Source organism: Prunus persica, chromosome G1 (genome assembly GCF_000346465.2).
Source record: "Prunus persica cultivar Lovell chromosome G1, Prunus_persica_NCBIv2, whole genome shotgun sequence".
NCBI classification, from domain to species: domain Eukaryota; kingdom Viridiplantae; phylum Streptophyta; class Magnoliopsida; order Rosales; family Rosaceae; genus Prunus; species Prunus persica.
Window position 1 is genome coordinate 23,431,306 of NC_034009.1, and position 10,010 is coordinate 23,441,315.

The following is a 10,010-nucleotide window of genomic DNA, read 5'->3' on the forward strand; positions in this document are numbered from 1 at the left end:
TTGTTTGAACTTATTCTTTAAATTCACACTGATTTAATTGAATTTGGCTTTTTATATTAATAAAACTTGATTTAAAAAAAAAAAATTGGCAAGCAAAAAAATATGCATCGATCAAATTTGGATGGCCATTGGCACGTGGAATAGGAGAAAGAAAAAAAAAAACAGAAACAAGAGAGGCAGGTTTGTCTCGTTGACAAAAAGATAGGGGGTATCTAATGGACACAAGCAAGAATATAACTGTGTAGATTATATAAATAATATAAGAAAACAATACAAGACCCACGCCATTTAAATTTTGGTAATTACTGTTTTGGTGCAGAAAGGAGGAGGAGCAGTCCTTTTCAATGGGCTCTATAAATTCCCCCACCAAAGTTTTGATTCCTTGCTTCCTTGCTTCCTTGCTTTGAAGAAAAGAGGCAAAACAAACTCTCTCTCTCTCTCTCTCTCTCTCTCTCTCTCTCTCTCACACACACACACACACACACTCTCTCTCTGAAAGTACCCATAAGCATCTTGAATCTTTTAAGGTCCACTGAGGCTTTTAAGTTTCAACCCCCGCTTTCAACTAAGCTTCAGAAAATGGCGATCTGGGGTTTGCTTCATCTTGTTGCTGCTGCTGCCCTTGTTCTCTCCTGCCCTTTGGCACCCACAAGTGCAAACTTAGAAGGTATACAAACATGCACAATAAGTTTAAGTGTCCCTTAAGTTAATCACTATCTTAAGTATATTATATGCAACTCTCCAATGTGTTAATGTTGTCTGTCTGTGGATAAAACAGGGGATGCTCTGTACGCGTTGAGAAGAGCTGTGAATGACCCAAAGAGTGTTCTGCAGAGCTGGGATCCCACCTTGGTTGATCCCTGCACTTGGTTTCATGTCACTTGCGACGCTGACAATCGGGTCACACGACTGTAATTCATCTCTTCACTTTCTCCTCTTTTTTTGAGTTGTTTAATGCTTTGGTTAAGATTATGTGTTTATCTTCTTCTTTTTTAGCCAAAAGGATTGTGTGTTTATCTGCTCTCTGGTTCTTAGATTAGATTCTCCAAAATATTCTACTTGGTTTACATTAATTATTAATGAGCTAGGTTGCTGTTTTTGTTTACTATAAATAGAGTATAAAATATATGGAAGTACACTGCATTTCGTTTTTATATATGATTCATTCCCCCTTCCTTGGAAGCCCGTGATCAGGCGGCTCACACACAGTTCAAAAGAAATTAAAAAGGAAAAAAAAAAAAGAGAGAATAAAGAAAAACCATGCTCATTTTGTGTGCAGTTCAGCTTCTTTTGTTGTTCTCTCCCTTCTCTTTTTGTATTGTGCAAATGAAAAAAGATTGATATGAAGTTGTTTGGGTTGTTTGATTTTATTTTGTAAAGATGAAGTAGTAATTAGTGTAGAATAATATTGTATGCGCAGAGACCTTGGAAATGCAAACTTATCGGGCAGTCTAGTACCCGAGTTAGGGAAGCTCGAGCGCCTTCAGTATCTGTGAGTCTCCCAATTCCATTTACAGCTTCACTGTTTTATATTTTCTTCTTCTTTGGGTTGTTTGTCTCATTCCATATATAAAAAGCAAACAAACAAACAAACAAGGGTTCAATGCTTAATCACTTGAATTGTTGGCTTATACGGCAACAACAGTGGACACATTTATGATCAATCTCACCAACCCCACCAGCCAGACAGCCCACCACCGTCGGATTACAAATGATCATGCATCTGGAATTAATATTGTAAGAGGAGCATTTAGTTTAGTGACTGATGGCAAGTATTGGGTTGGTGTGTGTTTCTCTTGTTATATAAATAATAGGGAATTGTACATGAACAACTTGATGGGTTGTATACCAAAAGAGCTTGGAGGATTGAAGAGCCTTGTGAGCTTGGATCTCTACCACAATAACTTCTCTGGGGCCATCCCACCCTCCCTTTCCAACCTCTCCAATCTTAAATTCTTGTAAGCACCACATCACATCACTCATTTTTCTCTTTTCCCTTTTTGATTAATAACTTCTTTACCCCTTAATTAGCGGTAAGCTCATTTAATCAAGTGTTCCTTCCATGCAGGAGACTGAATGGTAACAGACTGACTGGAAGAATTCCAAGGGAACTTACCAAACTTCAGAATCTGAAGATCCTGTAAGTCATCTTCATGCAAAACCCAACATTACCCTTTAATTACTTTCTCCACCTCCCTCTAATCTCATCAGGTTACATTAAATCAAAAGTAAATAAATAAATAAACCTGTGCAGTGATGTATCCAACAACGATTTATGTGGTACTTTCCCAACCTCGGGCCCTTTCTCCAAGTTCTCAGAGGAAAGGTGATTAACATTTAACCATTCGCATGTGCAAATTGAATTAAAAACTTTGTTTCTGTTTGTTTAGTTTTGAGTTTGGTTCTTAGTGGGTTGTGTTTTTATTGTTTGTCTGGATGTAGTTTCAAGAATAACCCAAGATTGGAAGGACCAGAACTGATGGGATTTGTGAGATACGATACCAGAGGGAGCTGCAAATGATGTGTACCATTAATATAGTATATGCTATACCTAAAAGGCAACAAAGGGTTGCCAAAATTCCATCTCCACTTGTATTTACATTGTCCATTTTTCATTTTTTTTTTATGAGACAGCCTTTTATGTTTCACTAGTGTGATTACCACAACTTACTACACCATTGGCTTCTTTAATTCACCCAAAGTTAAAAGGAACTGTTACTGTAATTATTTCCATCAAATCTCCAGCTACCTCAAAGCAGGTTCTGTGTAAACTAAGCCAAGCCTCATGGTATAACATATCTGGGTAGCCAACACAGATCTTCCTCCTCCTCACTTGGGTTTGGATTTGTATCTGATATCTTAAAGAGCACTTGGGCAAATTCTATATCAACCATTCATTATGGAAATTTCTTTATCAAAACGATCAGAAAGTTGGGGAAGATGATAACAAGAGAGGAAAAGTGGGTGGGCTATAAGGGAGAATAAGAATTATTAACTATTAATTGCTGGGGACTGTTACAAAATTCCTCAGATGATGGAACAAGATGGCAATTATTTTACAATTTATGCCATATGCCCAATAACACAAAATAACTAGCTAGTAAAAATGGCAATAAACAACTAACAAATATCATGGACAAAGATATATTTACATTTGTGCACCTCTACGAGTGGAAGAAAACACAATCTTTCTCCCCCCAAAACAATTTGTTGCCTAGTTAGAAACAAAATATCACCACGAAATGAATAATCCATCCCCACCTGCATCCAAAAAATATATTTTTCCACTTAGAAACAAAGAAGTTCCACGTCCCAAGAGTACATAAATCCCATTTATACAGCCAACAAAACGAAAGATTCTTATAATAATCTCCCCAACTAGTTACCTAGATGTTAAATGTATGATCAATTGATATCTACAAGTCCCTAGAAGTTGCTTTTCGGTAATGAAAACACATAATAGTCTTAGTTTGTTAGAACACAGCCTCAACATTCATTTTTAACCTTAATAGAAAGAAACAGTATTTGAGTGTTCAAACTACCTCTGAATTGAACAGCCCAAGTGACAATGCAGAGCTGGTTGACCATCACTTAGCTGTGTTAGGTAAGGCTAGTGGACTCAAAGGAGGTGAACCATTGTCTTCAGCCATTTCAGGAACAGGGGAACCTTCTCGTGGTTCGGTTACATGAAACTCCATAGCTCCAGGATCCCTCGAGGGTATAGAGAAACTACGGGCGACAGTTGGAGGTGTTGGCAGAGGAGCTGCTGTAGGTGACACCACTGGTTTATTTGTTGCAGATTGAGCTGCTGCTGTAGGTGAAACCGCTGGTTTATTTGTTGCAGATTGCATTTGTGTTCTAGGAACCAAGGGAGCTGAATGACCAAGAGGTCTTGAAGACTTAGAGGTTGAACTAGCAGGGGGCCTTGGAAGCTCATGAAGCTCACTTATTTTAGGCGAGGACATAAAGGTAGGTGAAGCACTTGGGGATACTTTAGGCGAAGATGACAGAGGTTGAGACACTGGATTTCGTAATATAGGTCCAGAAAACATTTGGTGGTGATCTGAGGAGACGGGCTTGGAAGCCCAATGCTTACTTGTCAATGGACCAGAGAATGCTTGTCTTCTTCTTTCTTTCGAGTCAGAAGCAGCCAGTGGAACCTGCTCCGAAAACAAATACCGACCTGAGAGAGGAGGGGGTAATCGATGCGATGCAATATTATTGTTGCTCTCTTTGAGTACTGACTGCACATTCATAAAATTGATTCCAGAAACTTTCTTATCTCCCATGGCTTTTTCGTTCTTTGGTTCCAAAGGTGATGAATGCCACAAATTCTGCGTTCGCTCACTTAAACTTGTCTGTACAGTGTGGGGCACTGGATTATCTGATCCCGTAGAAACTGAACTCTTCTTATCAATTGGTGTAGGTAGTGCATACGAGTGGAACTTTCGTGAGAATGATGGCTGCCTATGTCTCATTTTTTCTGCTCGATCTGAGTTATTTTCAGCAAAAAGTGGAGCTGATTGGCTGACTGCTGTCCTACCCTTAAAGGAAAATGAATTCCTACGGAATCTGTCCTGGTAATAGGTCAAATGATAAGCATGAGATTCGTAAGCTACAACAAATTAGAAACTCAAAGCATCTTCTAGATAAAGTTTTTAAGTCATCCATGTAGGAACTGATCGTAATAAAACGCCTCCAGGTTCTAGAACTGTGCAATGGACTGTGTTGTACCTTTAGCATGTGCTGATGTGCAGAGGGGTAAAAAGGCAAGAAAAAAACCAGTCAACAACTAACCTAGAATTAGAAGCTCACGGTACAACCTTGAGTCATACGAACAAGACACAGTTTGACTAGATAAAGGTATATGAACTTCCAAGAGTATAGAGATACCACAGCAGACATTTACCTTCATGCAATTTATCAGAGGATAGAATAGATAGAAGGATTCAATAACAATATTTTTTTTTTCTTTCAGGCCAACCCAATCCAACTATGCATCTCAAGTGCATTACAAAGAGCAGACTAGAAAGTGCATTACAGACATGCTATATTTGTGAACAGATGAACTGATTACAGAGTGGATGTTTACCTTGAGAGCTTCCACTTGTGCTACTTTAGGAAAGGTAATGTCCACCGGATCCAACTGCATTAAAGTTGAGGCTGATGTCAAAATAGTATAATATTTATGTCAAAATGTCTCAGAAATTTTAAAAGAGAACACGGCAACAAGGTCCCCATGTCCAAAATAATAACTACTGAAGTGGTTCAGGAATCAGACCCTTCTTGCTTAAAACTAGTTAAGCATTCACCCGGACAAAAGACAACCAAAAAAAAAAACAAAACAAAAATACTCCAGTTACTCTTCATGCATCCATGCATATCCCTATAATATCACGCTTGTTGCAAGAAGATATTGCATAAAAGTGCTTCTGAAATGACTGTTTTGCGCACTATTTTAAGACTGATTTTTCATACTGTTACTTAAACATGCACGACATATAGCTGTTTGAGAAAGAAAGAAAAAAAAATCCCTTTTTTGGGTCATAGCTGTTTCAAAGTATTTTCCTTGGTAAAAAGCTACAGCTGGTTCTCCCAACTCTATTCTGAATTATATTTTAAATGCATTTCAACAGGACAAATGTAGTTTAGTAAAAGTAGAGTAAATTGTAGCAAGACCTCCATTGAATTTTGCGTTGTAGAAACATCTTGATCATGGTCATGTTGTCCATAGTCAAAGCTCAATTCTCCATCATCATTCACATCGCTATCATCATCGTCATTATCATCATCATCGTTGTTGCCATCCCCTTCATCATCTAGCCCATTGAACTCGTAATCAATATGCTGCTGCTCGGTTACCAATTTCACATGTGGCTCTACTGACTCCACAGATCTAAGTGCCTTCTTGAAGAAGCACAACTGTTTCAAGCATGAAAACAAAAAAAAAAAACAAAAAATACTAAGAACACATGAATTTGAACAAGAAAAACGGAAGGAAAAAGAAAAAAAAAAAAAAAAAACCTGAGCAGCATGATGACGAGCTGCCTGTGTGAGAAGACTACGAGATTGTCCTTGCTTCAGAGATTTCAACCGGAAAATAAATAGTGTTGCCTCCTCATCGTATTCTTCGCGAGCCAATTGTATTTGCTGCACAGAAAAGCTCTCTCCTTTTCCACCTCTTGACCTCCCTTTCTCTTTCTGTCTCTTTATCATATACTCATATACATCTCTGTAGATCATGCACCATATGAGAGGACATTCATCTAAACACAGATATACAAATGTATTCATATGAAAACATACGATATTTGTAATACCTTTTTTCATCACATTGACGCTTCATCTCCTGCATCAACATGAAAGAACAAACATCACTTTAACATATGTAAATGCAATGTTCACACACAAGCACTAACCCTGATATAAAAAGTCTGCCAAGGAAAAATAAAGCATTTGGGGCAGATATTAATAGTCTAAACAACACTAAAACAGGTAACGGAGAATAAGGAGGAGACAACAATAATCAACCCCCTTCCGTCCTCCCGTGCCTAAAAGAAAAGTGTTAAGGTTTGAAATGAAGAGAACATACAAATGGATAATTAAAACATAGGATGGAAACACCTACAGCAATGTATAACTTGTGCATGAAAAAAAGGTGCCCATACAACACTTGCTATAAGCTTATTAGATCAAAGGGTCCAAGCAAACACACCTCAACTGTTTGAAGTTCATTAAGAAGAGATTCTGATGGAACTGCAATTGTCTGGAAGATATGAGAGCGCTGTAATATGCAAAGCAATGAAACTATTAGTAGAGCAAAACTCAAGGAAAGGTTTCTTAACTAGTTTGCATATAACAATAGGGCCTCACATAGCTATCAACAAGTTTGTGGAGTTCAAATTGCAATTTCCCTAGCTTTAGTAGAACTCTACCTGCAAGACAATTAAGGAAAATAAAAATAAATAGTTATATTTCCTCAAAATGGTTTTTGTAACCAAAAAAAATTACTAAATACACAAGGACATAAATATGTACGAGAGAGAGAGAGAGAGAGAGAGAGAGAGAGAGAGAGAGAGAATAATGCAAAGAAGTGGAAATAGACAAACACATTTGCATTCCTACAGCACTTAAAGAAAACCAAATCAACTATTAGGGTCTAATACCAGTTCATAAATAAAAGTCACGAACTGAAGATTTAATTGATAAAAATAAAAGCATTTGAGATGAGGAAGAAAAAAAAAGGAATCACTCTGACTTCCAATACAGATCCAAACTATGGTCCTAGAACTTTGATATTGATTTTTTTTCTATTTCAAATTTGAAGATTAAAACAATCACCAAGAGCATGATTTCAATATAATACCAGGCAAACATTTTAGGTGACTAGGATGCCAAAGGGAGAAACAAAAATTAACAGGTTGCTTATTCCCCAGGAGACATCAAGGTGACAAACTCAGTCCTCAGTGAAGCACGACTAAACAATACATCACCCACTACTTAAACACAAATCATAAATATATGCATAAGGGAATTTAGAACCTCACCACTTTCTTCATCATCATTTAGTGCAGTTTTCTGAAGAAGACAAGAACCCATTTCCCGCAGTGACTCCGAAAATTCTACAAATAAATTGGAATGTACAAGACTATTAAACTTTGAATTAGCATTCTAAGGATCAATTTTAAAACTCTATTAGATGAATATAGAACCAATTATTCATCAGCTTTTGCTAATAAATGTTGTTGTTTCATAGAGTCCAGTTTATGTGCATTACACAAGTTAGCAAACTTGTTAAGGGTAGTTGATAAAGCTTCCCACTAATAGCATGTAACTATCATTCTCTCCCATGCTGTTTATTTGTTTTGACGATACACAGCACAAGTGGAGAAGGCATACAAATAAGTTCAAAAAATAGACCCTTTTTATATAATATTTTTTAAGAAACAGAAAACAGAAATAGATACCATAAGCGCTATTGGCTGTGGCTGCAGCTGCAGAAAGTAAGCTATCATAGCAGTCCCTCATATCTTGCATTCCCTGTACAAACATGAAAAAATTAATTGCAAATAAGTAAAAGCTAAATTATGCACAAACAAGCGCCCGCAGAGACGGAGACTGAGAAAACAAAAATTATATTTGAAACACATGTACCAAGTTGAACATAACAGAAGAGCTTAAATTGACAATTGAAACACAAATTTAGCAAGTAATTTCAGATTAGATCAAGGTCCAGATCCACGACCAAGCCTCAAGCCCTAAATAAACGACTCTGCCGTTGTCAAAACCCTAATATTGTAATTCGCATCCCGTGCAGCCACACGGTGAAAATGAATTCAAATTAGATCAAATTGAGCTCTTTGTACAATGAGCGTCGTAAAGCTTGAAGCTTCCGTTTTGGGTTGGTGTAATCTATGAGCAACGAAATAGAAGAGGAGGAGGCGTACCTGTGCAGCCTGAGCTAGCTCGTCCAATTGGGGCAAAGGCCGAAGATCTCTCCGGTCCTTAGCATCGTGCTTGTGAAGTGCGAAACCTCGCAACTTTCTGAGAGAGGTTTTCATTGCCTTCCTCTCTGTGATTTTGTGGAACGAAACAGACCCAGTAGACCAAAAGCCTCCCAAAGCTAATGCTTTTCTTCTTTCTAACGCTCCCTCTCTCTCTCCCTCTTTGTTTCTCTGCGAATTCAATTCAACCACAGATGGGTATAGACAATGATAAAGAGGAAGAAGACGAAGAGAAGTTTAATATGATGAATGAACCACTTCCCCATTCTGCCATTCATGCTTATGTTATGTTAATCTGACAAATTAATAATTTTATTTATTATCAATATTATTTTACATCATCACCACCACCATTTCACTATTGTTATTTAATTATACTCGTTGTTTAATTATGGTTAATCTGAGAATTAGAATTTAGAAGAAAAGATGTTGGTCATTTAGATTTAATTAATTATGGTTGGTAAACTGGTCAATTTATATTTTGATGACCAACGAAAAGCGAAAAGGAAAAAAGTTGGTCAATTTGTCTTCGTTTGTTTGTTTTGGTTTTTTTATACTAGACAGAAGCGGCGGTAAATTAACTGCTAATGCGAAAAATAAGTACGGTTGACCATTTTTTGGTTGACTCGTCTACAGAGTCACCATGTGCTTTCACTTTCTTTTTTCTAATATACAATTATAAATGTCACTCAATTGATACGGCAATGTAATTTTTGGTAAGAAAACGTTATTTATTTTTGTTCTGAATATAATGAAGACGTGACCGACTAGTGTTTGGTTTGGTCCAATGATTAATGTCTTCAATTAATTATACGAGGTCTTAAGTTCGATGTACATGATTAATTGGGTGCTGGGTGGTATGTTAGCATGCTATAAAAGTATGTTGTAAGTATTCGCTTATCATTTGAATGAATAAAAAGAAAATGAGAATGGAAAAGTGATGGGAAATTACTGGAGAAAGAAAAAAAGAAAGGTGAAGAAACGGGAGAGGGTGACTGTCAATTTCTGAGTGGTGCGTTGTTTGAAAATTGAAAGGTTCCCAAATACCGGCGTCAAAGGTCGTGAGGGTGACTGCTGGCTGGTGAGGTGAGAGCAAGTTGAGGTAGGAATGAAGGAGCAAAGGGAAACGGAATGGAATGAAATTATGGAAAGAAAGGAATGGGTGGAATTGGAAAGGCATGCAGAAAAGACCTTGTTTGGGTCAACAATGCGCGTTTCTTAAGTCACAAGTACGAAATTATGAACCTCTGTCTACTTTATCCTCCTTTTATTATTTTCTTCCATGCCTTGACAATCTGCTCCAATGGGTGCCTTGCCTTGCATCTTCACATGAAACAACAAAAATCAATCTTTTTGGTTTTTCTTGTTAAATACTGTTAAACATATATTTAGCTATGTTGGCGTGACTTGTGGATATTGACTTACTTTCCTTACACACCAAGAATTCCTATTATAATTGTAATTGATTTACTTTAATTTCTGATTTCCTACTGTAAATAGATTTAG

The 10,010-nt window shown here is 37.1% G+C and overlaps 2 protein-coding genes across 2 annotated transcripts; one reads left to right on the forward strand and one right to left on the reverse strand.

Moving 5' to 3' along the window:
- On the forward strand, nt 342-2,712 carry LOC18788266 (LRR receptor kinase BAK1). The gene is made up of 7 exons (XM_007225722.2): nt 342-667; nt 779-911; nt 1,421-1,492; nt 1,815-1,958; nt 2,069-2,140; nt 2,255-2,326; nt 2,443-2,712. Exons 1-7 carry the CDS (start codon nt 580-582, stop codon nt 2,519-2,521), a joined length of 660 nt encoding a protein of 219 aa, XP_007225784.1. The 5' UTR covers nt 342-579; the 3' UTR covers nt 2,522-2,712.
- On the reverse strand, nt 2,971-8,780 carry LOC18792154 (uncharacterized protein At2g33490). Its single transcript, XM_007221909.2, has 11 exons — nt 8,448-8,780; nt 7,968-8,040; nt 7,548-7,622; nt 6,874-6,935; nt 6,716-6,784; nt 6,321-6,349; nt 6,025-6,232; nt 5,680-5,922; nt 5,093-5,146; nt 3,543-4,577; nt 2,971-3,261 (listed from the first exon to the last, which is right to left on the reverse strand). Exons 1-10 carry the CDS (start codon nt 8,559-8,561, stop codon nt 3,588-3,590), a joined length of 1,917 nt encoding a protein of 638 aa, XP_007221971.1. The 5' UTR covers nt 8,562-8,780; the 3' UTR covers nt 2,971-3,261; nt 3,543-3,587.